The sequence below is a fragment of the Cordyceps fumosorosea genome (genome assembly GCF_001636725.1).
Source record: "Cordyceps fumosorosea ARSEF 2679 chromosome Unknown scaffold_15, whole genome shotgun sequence".
NCBI classification, from domain to species: domain Eukaryota; kingdom Fungi; phylum Ascomycota; class Sordariomycetes; order Hypocreales; family Cordycipitaceae; genus Cordyceps; species Cordyceps fumosorosea.
The window spans coordinates 665,936-683,559 of record NW_017387315.1 but is presented as its reverse complement, the minus strand read 5'-3'; the positions used below and the strand labels follow the sequence as shown (position 1 = coordinate 683,559).

Sequence of the window (17,624 nt, the reverse complement as noted above, 5' to 3'; positions counted from 1 at the left end):
TTGGTGGCCAATTTCGAGACGAGTATTGGTGGGCAAGGAAGGAATTTGCTAGGCGCTACGGTTTTATGCAGTCTAGAGAATAAAGTGATTTTAATGAGGACGCATTCTAGCGGCGGCCAGAAACGTTTTGTTTGATTTCTCGCATTGCTCTTGCTTCTGCTACCATTTTATCCGATCGCCTTGTTTCGTCTTAAGTCCCCCATGTAGCTCCAAGTTGGGGCCGTCGATGTCAGGCGGTTGGTTTGTCGCCCAGACTCGCTGGATACAAAGTTCAAAAGGTCCCTCGACTCGGTCCGTCAGTCCAACGCCGACGGTGGCGACGCGCTGGCGCAGGATCTCGGTCTGGGGCTCGACGACGAAGCCATAGTTGGTGCGGACAAAATCGTTCCATTTTATGAGGACCGTCTCCCATTGCCCCGGGCGCTTGGCGAAGAGACGATGCTGGTGTAGATCGGTGGGCTCGACGCCCTCAGTCTGGACGTTGACAAAGTAGGCACGACCGTCAGACTTTACGCGAAGTGCGAGGTAGGTGTAGGGGTCGATATCCCAGACGGATTTCCCGAAGAGGGTGGGCGCCTGGTTGGGCGTCCGAAAGGCAGCGTAGCCAGTCCGCTTGATCTTGAGTCTGTCGCTTGGTAAGGCTGTGGAAATGGAGCCGTGAAAGCGTGCGTAGGATGAAGGCGATGACGATGACGATGACGATGACGATGACGATGTCGATGTTGCGGTCGAAGGTAATGAGGTCGAAGGGCATGTTACATAATCGAGGTGTGACTTGGACGAGCCGCCGATGAGATCGTCGGACATGAGGATGCAGTCGCGTGTCGACTCGCTGTCAGTAAATTCGTAGAGAGTGCGTGGGCCTTGCGGCCCTTTCACAGCTTCGAGATTCCACGCTGCGGAGATGTCAGTTTCATGGGGAGGAATTGTGCGCGAAGCGCGCCGTGAGGTACTGACCTATGCTAGACCGGCGCTTCAGCTCATCTAGACTGCGCGACAAGAAACTCTTGCGCCATTGTGGTTGTGTCGCCCGCATGTTAGCAGATGTGTGTCTATGACGAGGAAAGATACAGAGAGAAAGCTGGATGGTGGTATCGCAGCCTCCGTGCCACCAGGGGAGAGTATGGATCAGTGTCGAAAGCTATCTCTTGATGCTGTCGAGGTTGTCGTTATGTGGGGACTTTCCTCCCCTTTCAGCCACAAAGGGCTCTGAAGTGCGCTGCATTGACTGTTGTGTATGTAGAATCGTATGTAGAATCGAGGCTTCGAGATCTGACGGCTCACGCTCACGCTGAACTGTGACGGCTCCACTTTATTAACCATTTCCTGCAACTTAGATTTCTAACTGTTGCAACCCCTTCTCTGAGTGCCCGCAGGAAACGGCCTGGTGCAAGATAACAACTTGTAGGTACCCCCAGAATATGCGTTTTCAACTTATAAATTGGTGCACCGGCAGGAACGCAGCGAACCAAGCCGTGTCTAGGGGAGGGCTCTTTCCACGCAAATTTCCCTTCTACACCTTCTTTTCAAACAGGGCCAGTATCTCCTTGTTATTGTACGTTGCCGCCACATCAATCGCCGTCTGATGGGCCTTGTTCTCCCTCGCGGGGTCCAGTCCACCGCAGTCCATGACGGCCTTGAAGAGCTGCACCGCGTCCGTGGCCGCGAGGTGCAAGAGGCCGTCGCCCGTCCGCGCGTCCACGACCCCAAAGTCCGCGCCCAGCGCCTTCAGCGCCGCCACGGCCTCGGCCGCCGCATAGTCGTCCGGACACAGCTGGGGCTGTCCGCCTCCGCACAGCCGGAGCAGGGCGCCCGTTCGGTTCGCCAGGTGCGTCAGCGGCGTCTCCCCGAGCCCGTTGCGCGCGTTGACGTCGAGCCCGTGGTCGCGCACCAGCTCCGTAAACAACGCCGTCACGTCGTACCGGTCCAGGTTCGGCGCGAGAAAGTGCAGCACGCTGTTGCCGTCGTCGTTGACGCCGGCCGGGCTGGCGCCCAGGCGCAGCAGCAGCCGCGTGAGGTTGACCATGGCGGTCTGCTCCGTCCGTCGGGGCTCGTCCCCCTCCCGACTGACCGCCGCGGGTCGCCGAGCAGATGCCGTCAGCAAAGCGCTATAATGGAAGGGGGTGTTTCCTGAAGCATTCGGCGCGTTGAGGAGCTCGGGCGCAAGACGCGCAACCTCCGCCATGGACTTTTCCAAGCGTCCTAGCTTCTCTGGATACTTCCAACCTCGATAGATCATGTGGTGCACAACACTCTGTCCGCTGTTGTCGCGTGCCCTAATATCGCACCCAAGAGTCAGCAGCTGCTGGAATGCCGTCATGTGCCCCTCCTTTCTCTGGTCTGCAACTTCTTCTTCGCCATCGTCATCGTCATCGTCATCCGACGTCATATCAATCACGCTGTCTGGGCCATTCCAGCTATCGCACACGGCGTGCAGAAGAGTGCAACCTTTGGGATCCCGGCAACCCGTGTTAATGTCCACAGCATCGATGATGCATTTGCTCAGTTTCCCTAGACGAACAAGTTCATGCAAAACGCTGCGCTCTTCTGGTGCAGTCGCATGCTCGTCCGCAAGCCCCAGCATCCTATTATAATCCTCCTGACGGGTTGACCCTCTGAAGCTGTGTGCTTCTGGCTGCACCTGGAAAGGCGCATAAATATCTGCCCCGTGCTCCAAGAGTTTTCTGAAACAGCTTCGCATATCCGCATCTTCCGGAAATGCCGATTTCGACGCCATATAATAGACTGGAACAATTTCATGATGAGGTACCAGCGCAGTATCAAACGTCATCCTGCTGTCACCTAGGCAGAACCCATCCATATCATCCTTTTCCCGGAGATCATCTTCGACAAATGGCATGCGGCCATTCGCGTCCGCCCCTCCGTTCAGCAGCTTCTCCAGCGCGGTGCTGTTGTCAGCTTTGAGCGCCGAAAAAATCGAGCTGGCATGTATTACTGCTCCGTTGCTTATGAGTAAATCGATCAGTTCGGTGCTGTAGCCCGCCACGTCGAGGCAGCTTTGCCCTTTAGAATCGATAGCATTCATGTCGGCCCCGGCATTGATCAACGCCTCCGCAACATCCTTGTGGAAAGGGCCAAGCTCGCCCAGCGCACCACCCTTTTTTCTGTCCAGCGCTAGGTGCAGCGGTGTTTGCCCGGACAAATTTCGACTTTCAATATCTGCTCCGGATTTTATAAGAAACGGTAAGGCCTGTGCCCCCTGCCACCAGTGATGTCCACGTGCAATCGTGTGCAGAGCCGTGTTGTTGCCTCTATGGCCCTCGTTGATGTTCACCGCATACTTGGTCACGAGAAGCTCAACAATCTCCATGTTTGGTAGCGCTCGGCCTACTGCATACTCCAGCATCTTGTTTCGAAATTCTTCTCTAGGATTGCCGTTCTGAATTACCTCATCCTGTTGGAGTTTGGGCCGGAAGTGAAGACCAGGCTTGCTAGGGTCGCCGAATGCATGCCATTCTCCTTCGCTCAGCCGTGATTGCGTTTCTGCTTCGACAATTTGGTTAAACACAGACGCAAGGCCATGGACAATAAGATATTGCAAATGCGGAATGCCTGGGAGGAGGAAACGGCAACCGGCCTCGACCATTGGTGCGATCAAATGATATTGGCGACGAACGATGATGGCACGGAATATTTCGAAATCAATCCCCTCTGGCTGAAGCCAGCCACTTTGCTTTATCATACGCTCCGATTCATTTTGTCGGAGAGCCACCATTCGACCGTCAAAGGTACTCAAGCCTCGCATCGGATCACGACTTGTAACACACTCTGATACCTCTTCCATCTTTTCCGAGTGTTTTGTCTTGATACCATTGAAACACATGTATGCGTAGTCGCTATGAAGGCTAGCAGCCTTCGCAAATGGGTTGGTGTGCCCTCTTGACGGGTCGCTGCAGAGTAACGATAGCTTGATGCCTGCCGAAAACAACATGTCCAGAATCTCCTCCAGCCTTGTTGATACAAAAGGATAGAACAAGTCTGTTCGGTGTGCTGGCGGTGGCTTCGGAGGTCGCTTCGTATCGAACAGTCTCAAAGCGGCGATGTCACCTACCGGAGAAGGGTCCTTTGCCTCCCAGAGTCGATTTTCCTGCTCCATCATCGCACACGCTACAAACAAAGTTCCAATGTTAGGGTCGGCGCCAGCATCTAGTAAGAGCTTTACGCTTTCCGGCCTTCCAGACTGGCAGGCATAGAACAAAGCCGTAAGATGAAACGGCTCATAGATGTTGTAGCAGCTGTTGATAACTGTTGCATTGATTAGAGCAGCCTCATCAGAAGGCGCATCACCCAGGCGGTCACGAACTGCCTTCAGGAGCATACCAACCACATTGCTTTGCTTGCAGCGAGCGGCCAGATGAAGCGGCGTCAGACCGTCGTGATTACGCAGTGTGGGATCAGCGCCTGCATCAAGCAGCAGTTTGCACCAGGTTTGCTCATACGCAGATGCAATGTGAAGAGCTGTGTTTCCACTTGAATCGCGCTCATCAATATTCTTGCACTTCTGGATCGCGTAAGCTATCGGAAGATCGAAAGCATACCAAGATCCTCCTTGCTCGCAAGGTCGCGCGCAGAGCAGATGAAGCGGTGTGTGTCCTGCGTAATTCTTTCGCGAAATATCTAATCCAGCGCCAGTAAGTAACCTGATAAGATGCATTTCGACGGTGCGCCTAGTGAGTGTGTTTTGCACATGAGAGCAGAGCTCATGCAAGAGACTGTTGCCCGCGTTGTCGACAGCCTCCAAGTCAAGTAGCTCTAGACTATCCAGGGCATCTAGCCACTGAACTACCCTTCCTATATCATTCTGGCACATGGCACCCCTGATTGCCCCATGTGCCATCTTGCGACCTTTGAAATCGCGACTTCGCTTAGAGGCGCCAACATCGAGCAAAAACTCGAGAATACAGATGCTATTCTGATTGACAAAGGACTGTTGACAGACAGCGTCGAATAATGCTGTCCTTCCAGTATTGTCCCTCGAATCAATGTCTGCACCGGCTTGAATAAGGCAATCGACAACTTGGCCGGCAGTGTGCACATTTCGTATTCTTCGAAGCGGTGTCAGGCCGTCGTGATTTTTTATGTTGGGGTCTGCTCCAAATCGCAGCAAAAGAGCGACGTGCTCATGCAAGGTGGCAGCAGTTGTCAGCCAAAGTAACAGATGCAACACAGTGTTCCCCTTATTGTCCATCATGTTAGGGTCGGCGCCATACTCCAGAAGCTTCGAGATGGTGGCTAGTGATTTAGCTCGATGCAGCGTTGTGTGGCAATGCGATGTAGCTCTATGCAGCGGTGTTTGGCCATTCATGTCCACCGCATTAACATTGGCACCACCAATTTTGACGAGGATTGAAATTACGTCAGGCTTGACGGCGAAATGAAGCGGCGTGTTTTTCTTATCGTCGACTGCCGTAGCATCAGCACCTTCTGAGAGCAACAGTTGAGTGAGCTCTGCAGACCCGGTTACTCGGTGCAGCAGCGTTTGTCCTGTGCTGTCACGCTGATTCACGTCTAATCCAGCAAGGAACAAGTTGCTGAACAGCTTCTCAATGCCTTTTCCGGCTACTAGATTCTTGAGGGTACCCTCCAGCCTGTAATTTTCAGTGATAGCCCGCAAACAACTTTGAGTTGGGCATCCTGTCGGCTCCGGCGTGTAGTCAATATCGACGTTCATGGGGTGTTGGTCGCCGATGCTAAGCACTGTCGGATCCGCACCAGCCCGTAGCAAAATACTGATAGTCTCAATATCAAGACTGTAGCAAGCCAAGTAGAGAAATGTATCTCCGCGAACCTTGGCATTGACGTCCACTCCGGGATACTCCAGTAGTAGGGAAACCAACCGAGACTGCCCGCTGCAAGCAGCCCAGGCCAATGCCCAATAAATTTTGCCGAGGTCCATGATGTATTTCATCATCGCATCAACAGTTTCCAGGTGGCCCTTTTCGCAGGCACATCGAAGAGGGCTTTCACCATGACTCGGCATGCAATGAGCACTGAACTTCTGCGGACTACCTAGACCCTTCCGGATCATAGGGCTCACGCCAGCTCGCAGAAGCAGTTCAACCACTGAGAAATGGTTTGCTTTTGCTGCTTGATGAAGGGGTGTATAGCCATCAGTGGCATTCCCGCCATCTGGCTTGGCTCCTGCTGCGATCAATACCTGGACCGTGTCGGCGTGGCCCTCACTGGCAGCCCACCAACTGCAGCGCAACACTGTTAGTAAACCGAGGCGCACATAATTTTTGCGATAGCATGGTCAAGATATCTTACAGTGGAGTTCTTCCCTGCCTATCCACGGAATCTACGTCTTCAGCGTGTTCAATGAGTAATTTGATGTATCCGGTCAGACCCCATTTCGCGGCGACGTGAGCCTTTGGGGCATCCCATGTAGCAAATTGCCGCTCTAGACGACACGAAGCTAGCCGCCAAGAATCATTATCAAGAAACCGGCAAGTCTCGGCGAGGATTCTAGTGTCGTCCGACGACGCAGAGCACGCTGCGACAACATGTTTGAACCAGCTGCCAGTCGCGTACTTGAGAAAAGGGTGCTTCTTCCACAACCCTAATTTTAGATAGGAACGAGCTTCGTAGAGCTCTAGGTCTTCAACATGAGCAGGGAAACTGTCCAGAACTCCGCTGCAAAGATAACGGAGACAGGCGTATGCGAGTTGCTCGTGCGCAGCACCATACGCTAGGGGCGGGTAGCCGCTGTCGGCCTGCAGCCTCGTGATACCTTTTAGGTACTCGGTGAAAGAATGATGTATAACTGAGACTGTTTCGTCCGCGAGTATCTCTAAGAGAGGGCCGCAAGCTGCCTTGACGAGCTCCTTACGTGCCTTCAAATCGCGCTCTGTATCGACCACGCTAAGCATTTCGGCTATTTCAAGGAGACGTAGTGGTCGCGTGGCATGTGTCACCGCCTGAAGAATCAATTTTTGTACCGCTTCATCGACTCCTGAACGAGAAATGTGCTCCCTGAGGAGATTCGTGTACAGAACGTTGAGGTCGATGGGAAGGTGCGCCAGCGCTGTCTCAACATCGGCGCCGGGCTCAAGAAAGGCATCCATTGCAAGTCGAGCGTATAGAAAGAGCCCGTTGGCCCTTCCCGGAACTGCGTCGATAATTGTAGGCCAATGTCTTTTGTCTATTTGTGAGGTCTTTAATGAATGCATCACGAAGCGAGAGATGTCGTTGTCGACCTCGTCCTCTCGGAGACGAATTTTAAGACAGGGAACCAGATGCAAGGGTGTCTCGACGCTTGAAACGGGTCGACTGGTAATGAGAACTTTGACCTTGTCGGGTCGCCAGTGTCCGAGATTCGCCAGTGCTTGCAGAAATGTATCATTTCCTTGGTCCATTTCGTCGAGAGCGTCAGTGACGCAAAATACCATCTCGGAGAGCGATGCAAAGGCCGTTTTCAGATATTTCCACATGTCATCCTGCGAAACGCTCTTCCAGGACTCGCCGCCTTTGACATGGGAGTATAGCTGCCGCTGCAAAACTGGACTGTGCTGCAGGAGCTGATCCATCCAGTCGCGAAGCAAAGCCGCAGGCTCATGGTTGGCATCGATGATTTGACGGAAGAAAAAGTATAGAACCGGGGATTTCGGCTCAGACGTCGTCAAATCGGCAATGATCTTGGCGGCCATGACTGACTTGCCTGACCCTGGTATCCCCTTGATCCAGAGGAGGCCATGGTCCTGGCCCGTCAGCCACTGCTGGTACTCGGATGAGGCAGTGAGCCAACTTCCAGTTCCCGAAAGGTATGATGAGGTGTGCTTTCGGTATTCACCGCCCGAGATGTCATAGGCTGTTGGCTCAAGCCATTCCCGCACTTTGGCAAGCTCCTCCACGCTGAGTGGGGGGCAATCGGAGCAGTCTCGGGTTGGGTTGTTTGTGATAATGAAGCCGTCGCTGTCTTCGCTATCGGAGGTAACAGAATTCGCAGACATATTCACATCACATATATTCGTATAGCGAAGAGAAATTAGGTCGCCAATATGGGCCGAACTCTGGAGGATGTGCGGGAGAAGGATGAACAGAATTAGAGCACCTCTTAATAGGCGGTTACAACCATGCGCGGGAAAGGTGGCAGACCGCCAAGCAGGCTGATAATTAGGCCACAGCCTGGTTTCACGCTCTCACAGCCCCGGCAACTTCTTCGCTTCATCATCGTGAATGACGAGGTAGAACAATAGCAATTGAGCCAAGCACGTCTTTCTGACCAGTAATTTGTTTCGAGACTGTGTTGAGGATTCATGGTGATTGAGCCTGATATTCTATTCAACGGTGGATTTTATACACACACATGGCGCTCCAAGTACTCTGCCAATCCTCAATGACCAATAGCGAGTACTGAAATTTGCCAGGAAATTCCCATGGCATTCAGCGACCACGGGCAACAGTCACCTGCACATCAGCGCCCTTCTCCGTTCCGGAACAGCCTCACAACCGTGGTGGCACAAAAGCACCAAGCTTGTGTAGATGTCATGTTTTTGTTTGTTTCATTCCCTATGGACATCGAAATGCAGACCCTGCCATGCTGAGAATCTTTCCCATCCGGACGCAACACCACAAGAAAATAATAAGCAACCGCAGCGCACCCCGTGGCAAAACCAAATTCCTTTCTTTTTTTAAATCGTAGTCTCGTACGGAAGAGGGGTGACAGTCTCGGGGGGGACGTCGGTCAGGGAGACGGTGCGGGCCTCACGGGGCATGAGGGGCAGGCGCTTGACCTGGACGGTGGTGCCGGCGGCGCGGGCGGCCTTCTTCTTCTCGGCGTTCTCTTTGACGCGGCGCAGGAAGTCGTCGCGGGAGCGCGAGGGCTGGACGTGCTCGATGCGGATGTTCAGACGCTTCTCGAGGTAGCGGTGGTTGACCTTCTTGTAGATGATGATTCCGACCGAGGACTTGGTGACGTTGTAGACGACGCCAGTCTTGCCGTGGTAGACCTTGAAGGGCATGCTGCGTGGACCCGTTAGCTTCCTACTCTGGTCGCTCGGAAATGTCCCGTTCGTTTCTCGCTCGCAAGTGAATTCGCATGCATCGTCAAGCGTTCGAATTGGGATTGGCGGTTCAAATCTTACCCCTTCTGGACGGCACCGTTGACCTTGATATCGACGATATCACCGACGCTATTCGCACATTAGCCATTCCGTTCCCTCACTCGCAGATTCTCCTATCGGCTCGGTGTCGGCATACCGGTACTGGCGCAGGTACGTGGTCATGGCCAACGTACCCTTCTTGCGAAAGTCGCGGCTGAAGGCATACTGCACGGTCGGTCAGCATAAGACAATTCTCCCCCTTCCTCAACATTCGACAGATTCGAAGAAACGTACGCGAGTGCCCGCTCTCTTTCCGTAGGAGTGACCCATTTTGACTGATTTTACCGGAACGACACGGGGGGGTTTCGGTCTTGGTGATCGTGGATTGACAAAGTACAGCAAAAGCGCTGGTGGGTTGACTACTGATTTTGCGCAACAGCTTGTGGGCTTGCGATGCTTAGCTAATGCAACTTTTTTTTCCTGCCCTTGGTCCCACTTTCTCGCTAGCTATCGTAGGGCAAAGAAATGTGCAAGGTGGGATGCACCCGTTAGGGTTCGCAACAATCTCGACACGTGACCTGTAGCGTTCCAAAAATTAGCCCGAATCCCCACAACACTTTGACGATTTCTCTGGACCAGCTGCGCAAAAGTTCACTCTCCAGTAACAACTCGGAGTAACGTCAAGTGAGTGCCCAAAGTTGAACCCAAGATGCGAATTTTCAATCTCTAACCACATCAATTCAGGATGCCTCCTCGCGCCCACTCCAAGACCTCTCGTGTCCCCCGTAGACCCTTCGAGTCTGCCCGACTGTCAGTATTCACCGGCCACTGAACATGAGCTTGTCTCTGTTTACGTCGATTGTGACTCAAGACTGACCTCGATACAATAGTGACTCCGAGCTTAAGCTCGTTGGCGAGTATGGCCTCCGCAACAAGCGTGAGGTCTGGCGCGTCGGTCTGACGCTGTCCAAGATTCGTCGTGCTGCTCGGTACGCTCTTTCGAAACCTCGAACTATATTTGTTGGAATTTTGTTGGCTAATAGAATCTTCGCACTGCAGTCAGCTCCTTACCCTCGACGAGAAGGACCCTAAGCGTCTGTTCGAAGGCAATGCGCTCATTCGCCGTCTTGTCCGCGTCGGTGTCCTCGACGAGTCCCGCATGAAGCTCGATTACGTCCTGGCCCTCAAGATCGAGGATTTCCTTGAGCGTCGTCTCCAGACCTGCGTCTACAAGCTCGGCCTCGCCAAGTCCATCCACCACGCCCGTGTCCTGATCCGCCAGCGCCACATCCGCGTCGGCAAGCAGATCGTCAACGTTCCTTCTTTCATCGTCCGTCTCGACTCGCAGAAGCACATTGACTTCGCTCTCAACTCTCCCTTCGGCTCTGGCCGCCCCGGCCGTGTCCGCAGAAAGAAGGCCAAGGCTGCCGCCGACGGCGAGGAGGGTGAGGAGGAGGACGAGGAGTAAATGCATTGACCACATATTGTCGCTGCTTGCCCTCTTCACGAAAATTGTGCAACGAAACTGCCATTTGAACTTCGGAAAGGGATTTCGCGTCATGGCTTGGGGCGTTGATCAACGGATAAAAATGGAATGATTACAAACAATTACCGTACTTGCCCGTCGTCTGACGACCTCGTGCTTACAAATGTGAAGCGATAAATGTGTTCTCAACTGTAAATTTTGTGGTATATTCATGTCATGTATGTATGTAGACTGGACTGTCTCTACAGCAGCTCGTCCTTGCCCAGGAACTTCGCCATAGGGTCGGCTGCCACGGTTCTCTTCCGGCGGTATTCCTCCATTTCTTCCTCTGTGACACCGTTCATCATCTCTTCCCTGCTTCTCTTCTTGGTTTTTTCATCCTCTTGAGGCTTGTCGTCTGGCTGCTTGTCCTCCGTCGCTGTCTCTTCTGCGTCGCCATTGCCGAGATTGGCGCCTGTCCGCTGTAATTCTGCAGCTTCCCAAGCCGACTTGCCGTCTTCTCCTGTGCAGTAACTGTTCTTAATGAAAGAGTGACAGCAAGCGTAACCCCATTTGAAATTGGACCACCAGCTGCCCCATATTGAAGTGTGATTGTTGATCAAGACGTCCTCCTTGTACTTGGATAAAGCCTTCTGCCTTGGTGCACCCTTGATCAACCCAGCCTCGTCGTATTCGACAAAGTTTTCGGATTCTGTAATCATCATATTCCGTATAGAGCTTGGCAAGGCTTTTTGCTCTCCGCCACCGTACTTATCTTGAAGCTGCTTCTCTCTCTCCGTTCGCTTCATTTCATCCTCCTCGGCCTCCTTCTTTCGGAGAAAGGCTCCGGCAGTTGGGTTGGCTTGCATGTGCAAAGACGTATCTCCAGTCTTCTCCTGTGCCTCCCATGCAAGTCGCTGAGCCTTCTCGAATTCGCCTGCATCCCCCGAGGACCTCATGAATCCTTCTTCGGCAAACAAATCTGCAGCTTTGTCGGCGGTCGCGCCGCCGTCGACCAGGGATCGCGTTTTAGGGTCATATTTGGCAGACTCGAGATCCAGATTCAGTAGATACTTGGCTGTGTCTTCTCGTATACGCAGCTGTCGTGTAGCTGTGCTTTGATGCTTGCTCATGTCATTCTCCTCCGCGTACTTGTCGCCCTCGTCGTCCTCATCGTCGACACCGGCGCCTTTTTGTGCCATTTTTCTCAGTTTCTCCATTTCGTTATATTCCTCCACCACATGTTTATATTCCTTAGCGTCGTAGCCGTTCCAACGATCTCGCTTCGCGTCCCACCCGAGGTTGACATTCTGTAGGACCTCGTCGGCTTGGATATCCTTGCCAGTCCACTTTGCGCCCTTCGCGCGTGGCCTACTTAGGCAATCTTTGGCTTTGTGTGTCATGGCGCCGCAGTTCTCACAGGCGCCTTTGCGATATTTCGTTGCGGCTGGGCCTGCCTTTCGACCGCGGTCGTACCATTTCGTCGATTCCTTCTTTTCCTCGCGACGTTGATGCTTCAGGTAATCGGCCCCATCGTCATCGTCATCGCCGGCATAGAATGGCTTCTTGCTGATGAAGGAAGGGATGTAGATATTCTCTTCCTTATTTGCAGCGCCCGTCTCGGGCTTCCTTGGTGGAGGAGGAGGCATTACTTGGGAGGCTAGCCGACTGCGCGCAGCCTCCTTTTCGTTGCAGTAGTAGTAGAAACGGTCGTAGATTGATCAGAAGTAATATGGTTTGTAACCTTCGCACAGAGCACCTCGATATTGAGCTGATGAGAAGGCAAGACTGCGACGGAAAAGGCACCAAGTCGCCGATAAGAAGCCACTATCATCACGTGCGTTCGCGTAGTGGGGCGCCTCTTGTCGCTGCCTGTCGCGTTTGGCGGCGCCACGCTTCGACGGGAGAGCAAATGCTAGCCGTTGCGGCTTCATTTGGGTGAAAAAGATTATTGCCTTCCAGGTTTCACATTTACTCCATGCATCCCGATGGATTCACGCGTTGGGAATAATGGACTTGTTCCGCGTCAGACTGAACTGCATCGACAGCTACCAGGCGACGCCCACTATATACGACCCGCAGCTTCGCAATGACATACGACCCTCCCAGGCGGCCAGAGGGCCAAAAGTTCCCGTTATTCGAATTTTTGGATCAACAGAGACAGGGCAAAAAGTGTGCGCGCACATCCATGGAGCATTTCCATATTTGTTTGTCGAATATGAGGGTGACCTCTCCCAAGATGAAGGTATGTGATATCCTCTCACTATCGCAGGTGAGTGACGGAGTATTGACTTTTCTGGAGTCGGATCTTTTATCTACAGACTGCATCTCTCAATCGATCATGCTCTATCTGTGAGCTTCCGAAGAGATGGGCAAGGTCTCAGCTCGAGATTCGTTGCGCGCATCACCCTCGTCAAGGGTGTACCATTTTATGGCTACCATGTTGGATATCGCTTCTTTCTCAAGATCTACATGTTCAACCCCATGGTGATGACGCGTCTAGCCGATTTGCTTCAGCAAGGCGCTATTCTGAAACAGAAGCTCCAGCCGTATGAAGCTCACTTGCAATACCTTTCTCAGTTTATGATCGACTATAATTTGTTCGGGTGCGATTATTTGGATGCATCACAGACAGCTTTCCGTGCGCCGGTGCCTGCTCACAATGACGGTTCGAACTCGTCGCATCTGTGGCATGACCTGTCCATACCTCCAGGTCGCATAACAGATGATTATACACTACCTCGTGTTAGTCGTTGTTCTATCGAAGTCGATATCTGCGTCCAGGATATCACAAACCGAACGCTGGTGCAGGAACGTCAGCTCCACCATGGCTTTGTTGAGTTCAAAAAGCCACTACCTAGCGATATGAAGCTCGTGCACAGCATGGCAGGTTTATGGAAAGATGAAACGGCACGGCGTAGACGGCGCATACCTGGTCTCAAACCTGGCAACACGCCATTTCCACCCGAAGCTTTGGTGCCAATGTCTGCCGAGCCGCGAGCTTCACTGTCACAGGGCTGGATTCATGAGGATGAGTACAAGGCAAGGATTGAAGAGCTTGCTGCTGCAGATCGCGAGAGCATTGGCCCTGCTGTCTCTTCATTCGAAGAGTTTGTGCGGCCGGTTCCTTTCGAAGCGACCGTAAAAACGGCTCTGCAATCTGTCGAGGATTTGCATCCTTCCAGCCTTCTGCCAGCACTTGGCCTTCCTCCTACAGTTCCAGAGGACAAAATTGATCCGGCCAGCAGTATTGAGGTTGATGAACAGAAAGTGCGCCAAGCCAACGCTGCCGACGGATCTTTTTACTTTCAAGAATCCGATGACGAAGCTTTGCATGAGCTGATGGAAGGCGAGGAGCACGATTCAGACTCGGAACCGTCCCATCTAGATCCGGCGATTTTGGGCAGGAAGCCATTAGAGGACTCGATACCTGGCATTTGTGTGAGCGGCTGCAGAACGGGCCGTCCACCTATCATGGCGGTATCAGCGACCATTATAAATGCTGCTGAGAATGGCGGGTATATTGGAAGGTCAAGATATCACAGGCTACCGACATCCCAGAAGAGAGAATTGAAGCGTTCTGGCTCGGGACTGTGGTCAGACATGATTTCAAAGAAGGCCAAACACGGCGACAAAACTCCGCCAAAGTCGAAGACGGATCCAGGAGAGCGCAGAACGACATTCAACCTGGCTTCGTCACCAATACCAAAACAGTCCGACGGATCAACCACATCAAGGGTCACGCTCAACTTTGCGATTGTCAAGAACCAGAATGACCCTCATACACGACTGCGCTTGAGTCAAAGAAGCAAGCAATCGGCTTCAGAGACAAGCGATGCTGGTTTACCTGTCAAGCGTGCGTCAGATATGTCCACTTTAACCTCCTCTGGCGGTCACGGATTTGCCTTTCCGTCATCGCAACCATTCTCCTTGTCGCAGGCTAGCCCACTCGATTCTGCAAGCAGCAATGGCACAGAGCAGATTCCACAAGCCATCGCTAATACGTCATCACGCCCAACTATAATATTCTCGACGCTCCCGCCACCACCAAACGATGCCGACTCGCTTGCACAGTTCCGCCTGCTAGATCAACTTTACAAAGATCCATTCTACGGTAATGAAAAAGATGTTCCTCCTCGAGCCAGAGAGTACGCGGGCCGGGAATTTCGGCTGATTGGTAATTCACTACCGTACCTACCTGCATTCGACTTTGGTGACGATGGCAATGGAGCTTTCGACGTAACTTCAATGCCCTCTGATCTAACAGTGGAGAGACAAAGAAGGACCTGCAACTTGCGTACATGGGAGATAGGCACACCGCCTCCGACATTTACCGAGGTGGCACGCTGGCTTGATGAAAAGGAGAAGCTTGCAAATCCAAGCTTTGTCCAGCGTCGCAGCAAATACCTGTCTCAGATTGACGGCCCAACGCCAAAGAACAAGCATGGCTTCAAGTACACGCAACAGCGCAAGTCCACCAGCGTTCAGCACGAAGTGCAGTACATGAGCACTATGAGTCTTGAAGTTCATGTTAACACGCGAGCAAAGCTCGTTCCGAATCCTGAAGAAGACGAAGTCCAGTGCATCTTTTGGTGCTGCAAGGGCGATGAAGTCTCGTATGCCTCGCAGACTGATGGCGACGGTACCATTTCCGGCCTTATTGTACTAGGACCAGGTGGTGATGTGGCAAAGCGCATGCGCAAGGCTTGCAAAACTGACGTCATCGAAGAGGATTCCGAGTTGGATCTCCTCGTGCGCCTCGTTGACGTGGTGAAGGAACTTGACCCGGATATCTTGACTGGATATGAGGTTCACGGCGGTTCTTGGGGCTTTTTGATGGAGAGGGCAAGACTCAAATATGACTACAATCTATGCGATGAGCTCTCGAGAGTCAATGCCCAATCGCATGGTAGATTTGGCAAACAAAGTGATCGTTGGGGCTTCAACACCACGTCAACGATTCGAGTGACGGGCCGTCATATGATCAATATTTGGCGAGCTATGCGCGGAGAGCTGAATCTGCTGCAATACACCATGGAGAATGTTGCCTGGCATTTGCTTCACCGGCGTGTGCCTCGCTTCTCCTACAAGACCTTGACAGCGTGGTACAAGAGCGGCAAACCCAGCGATCTATCAAAACTGCTTCGCTATTTCCAGAGCCGCACCAAGATCGATCTACAAATTCTCGAGGCCAATGAGCTCATTCCCAGGACCAGCGAGCAAGCTCGACTCCTAGGCGTTGACTTCTTCTCTGTATTCTCCCGCGGCTCGCAGTTCAAAGTAGAGTCCATCATGTTTCGAATCGCCAAGCCGGAAAATTTTCTGCTCATTTCGCCAAGCAAGAAACAGGTTGGCAGCCAAAATGCACTAGAATGTCTGCCCCTCGTCATGGAACCCCAAAGCGCATTCTATAGCAGTCCAGTGCTTGTGCTGGATTTTCAAAGTCTGTACCCCAGTGTCATGATCGCCTATAATTACTGCTACTCGACCTTCCTGGGCCGCATTGTCAACTGGTGCGGAACCAGCAAGATGGGCTTTACAGAGTACAAGCGGCAAGCTGGGCTCATGGCATTGCTGAAAGATTACATCAACATTGCGCCCAACGGCATGATGTTTGTCAAGGCAGAGATTCGCACGTCGTTGCTAGCCAAGATGTTAACCGAGATCTTGGAGACGAGAGTCATGGTTAAGAGTGGCATGAAGGAAGACAAGGACGATAAAATGCTACAACAGCTCCTCAACAATAGACAACTTGCTTTGAAGCTGCTCGCCAATGTTACCTACGGGTACACTTCTGCCTCTTTCTCCGGCCGCATGCCCTGCTCCGAAATCGCAGATAGCATCGTGCAAACCGCCCGAGAGACGCTCGAGCGATCGATTGCCTACATACACTCGGTCGAGAAATGGGGCGCCGAGGTGGTGTATGGCGACACGGACAGCCTTTTCATCCACCTTAAGGGCCGCACCAAGGACCAGGCCTTTGACATTGGCAACGAGATTGCCGCAGAGATCACCAAGATGAACCCGCGACCCATGAAGCTCAAGTTTGAGAAGGTCTACCTCCCGTGCGTGCTGCAGACCAAGAAGCGCTACGTGGGCTACATGTACGAGACTCGGGACCAGGCGGCGCCCGTCTTCGACGCCAAGGGCATCGAGACGGTCCGGCGCGATGGCACCCCCGCCGAGCAGAAGATAGAGGAGAAGGCGCTCCGGCTGCTCTTCGAGACGGCGGACCTGAGCCAGATCAAGGCCTACTTCCAGGCGCAGTGCGCCAAGATCATGCGCGGCGCCGTCAGCGTGCAGGACTTTTGCTTCGCGCGCGAGGTGCGCCTCGGGAGCTACTCGGACAAGGGCCCGCCACCGGCCGGCGCGCTCATCTCGGCGCGCCGGATGCTCGAGGACGCGCGCGCCGAGCCGCAGTACGGCGAGCGCGTGCCGTACGTCGTCATCACCGGCGCGCCCGGCACCCGCCTCATCGACCGCTGCGTCGCCCCCGAGGACCTCCTCGCCAACCCGCACTGGCAGCTCGACGCCGAGTACTACATTGGCAAGAACCTGGTGCCCCCGCTCGAGCGCATCTTCAACCTCGTCGGCGCAAACGTCCGCCAGTGGTACGACGAGATGCCCAAGGTCCAGCGGGCCATCCCCCACCAAGCCGGCGGACCGTCCAACAGCAAGCGTGCCACGCTGGAGTCGTACATGAAGTCGACGCACTGCCTCGTCTGCGGTGTCAAGTTCCTCCGCGAGGCTGCGGCGGCGGCCGCGGCGGCGGCCACGGCGGCGCTGTGTCCGAGGTGTCGCGCCGCGGCGCCGGAGTCGCTGCTCAAGCTGCAGACCAGGCTCGCGACGGAGGAGCGTCGCTACCAGGAGCTGCTGGAAGTTTGCCGCGGCTGCATGGGCGTCGCGCCGCTGGACGACGTGCCGTGCGACAGCAAGGACTGCCCCGTCTTCTGGACGCGCGCGCGGCAGCGCGCCAAGGTCGTGGGCGAGCGCGCGAGCGCGCTGCCGGTGATGGGCAGCTTGACGGAGGCGCTGCGGCTCAAGGACCTAGAGTGGTAGGGTACTTTTACTTGTACGATATTGCTTCTTGTTTTCTT

At 53.6% G+C, this 17,624-nt stretch overlaps 7 protein-coding genes across 7 annotated transcripts; 2 read left to right on the top strand and 5 right to left on the bottom strand.

The window, feature by feature from the left end:
* Nucleotides 1-159: 159 nt before the first annotated feature.
* ISF_06147 (complex I intermediate-associated protein 30) lies at nucleotides 160-1,036 on the bottom strand (the record flags this gene model as incomplete). Its single annotated transcript, XM_018849751.1, has 2 exons — nucleotides 160-896; nucleotides 958-1,036. 2 exons carry the CDS (start codon nucleotides 1,034-1,036, stop codon nucleotides 160-162), a joined length of 816 nt encoding a protein of 271 aa, XP_018703249.1.
* A 477-nt stretch (nucleotides 1,037-1,513) lies between these two features.
* Nucleotides 1,514-3,331, bottom strand: ISF_06146 (Ankyrin repeat-containing domain protein; the record flags this gene model as incomplete). Its single annotated transcript, XM_018849750.1, has 1 exon — nucleotides 1,514-3,331. The coding sequence occupies one exon, from the start codon at nucleotides 3,329-3,331 to the stop codon at nucleotides 1,514-1,516; it is 1,818 nt and encodes a 605-aa protein (XP_018703248.1).
* A 3,282-nt stretch (nucleotides 3,332-6,613) lies between these two features.
* Nucleotides 6,614-7,970, bottom strand: ISF_06145 (hypothetical protein; the record flags this gene model as incomplete). The annotated part of the gene is made up of 2 exons (XM_018849749.1): nucleotides 6,614-6,709; nucleotides 6,792-7,970. 2 exons carry the CDS (start codon nucleotides 7,968-7,970, stop codon nucleotides 6,614-6,616), a joined length of 1,275 nt encoding a protein of 424 aa, XP_018703247.1.
* Nucleotides 7,971-8,651: 681 nt separating this feature from the next.
* ISF_06144 (Ribosomal protein L21e) lies at nucleotides 8,652-9,392 on the bottom strand (the record flags this gene model as incomplete). The annotated part of the gene is made up of 4 exons (XM_018849748.1): nucleotides 8,652-8,982; nucleotides 9,105-9,152; nucleotides 9,220-9,287; nucleotides 9,357-9,392. The coding sequence occupies 4 exons, from the start codon at nucleotides 9,390-9,392 to the stop codon at nucleotides 8,652-8,654; spliced, it is 483 nt and encodes a 160-aa protein (XP_018703246.1).
* A 415-nt stretch (nucleotides 9,393-9,807) lies between these two features.
* On the top strand, nucleotides 9,808-10,530 carry ISF_06143 (40S ribosomal protein S9 (S7); the record flags this gene model as incomplete). The annotated part of the gene is made up of 3 exons (XM_018849747.1): nucleotides 9,808-9,872; nucleotides 9,953-10,051; nucleotides 10,122-10,530. 3 exons carry the CDS (start codon nucleotides 9,808-9,810, stop codon nucleotides 10,528-10,530), a joined length of 573 nt encoding a protein of 190 aa, XP_018703245.1.
* A 260-nt stretch (nucleotides 10,531-10,790) lies between these two features.
* ISF_06142 (Pre-mRNA splicing Prp18-interacting factor) lies at nucleotides 10,791-12,176 on the bottom strand (the record flags this gene model as incomplete). Its single annotated transcript, XM_018849746.1, has 1 exon — nucleotides 10,791-12,176. The coding sequence occupies one exon, from the start codon at nucleotides 12,174-12,176 to the stop codon at nucleotides 10,791-10,793; it is 1,386 nt and encodes a 461-aa protein (XP_018703244.1).
* Nucleotides 12,177-14,130: 1,954 nt separating this feature from the next.
* ISF_06141 (DNA-directed DNA polymerase, family B, multifunctional domain protein) lies at nucleotides 14,131-17,586 on the top strand (the record flags this gene model as incomplete). Its single annotated transcript, XM_018849745.1, has 1 exon — nucleotides 14,131-17,586. One exon carries the CDS (start codon nucleotides 14,131-14,133, stop codon nucleotides 17,584-17,586), a length of 3,456 nt encoding a protein of 1,151 aa, XP_018703243.1.
* Nucleotides 17,587-17,624: the final 38 nt, after the last annotated feature.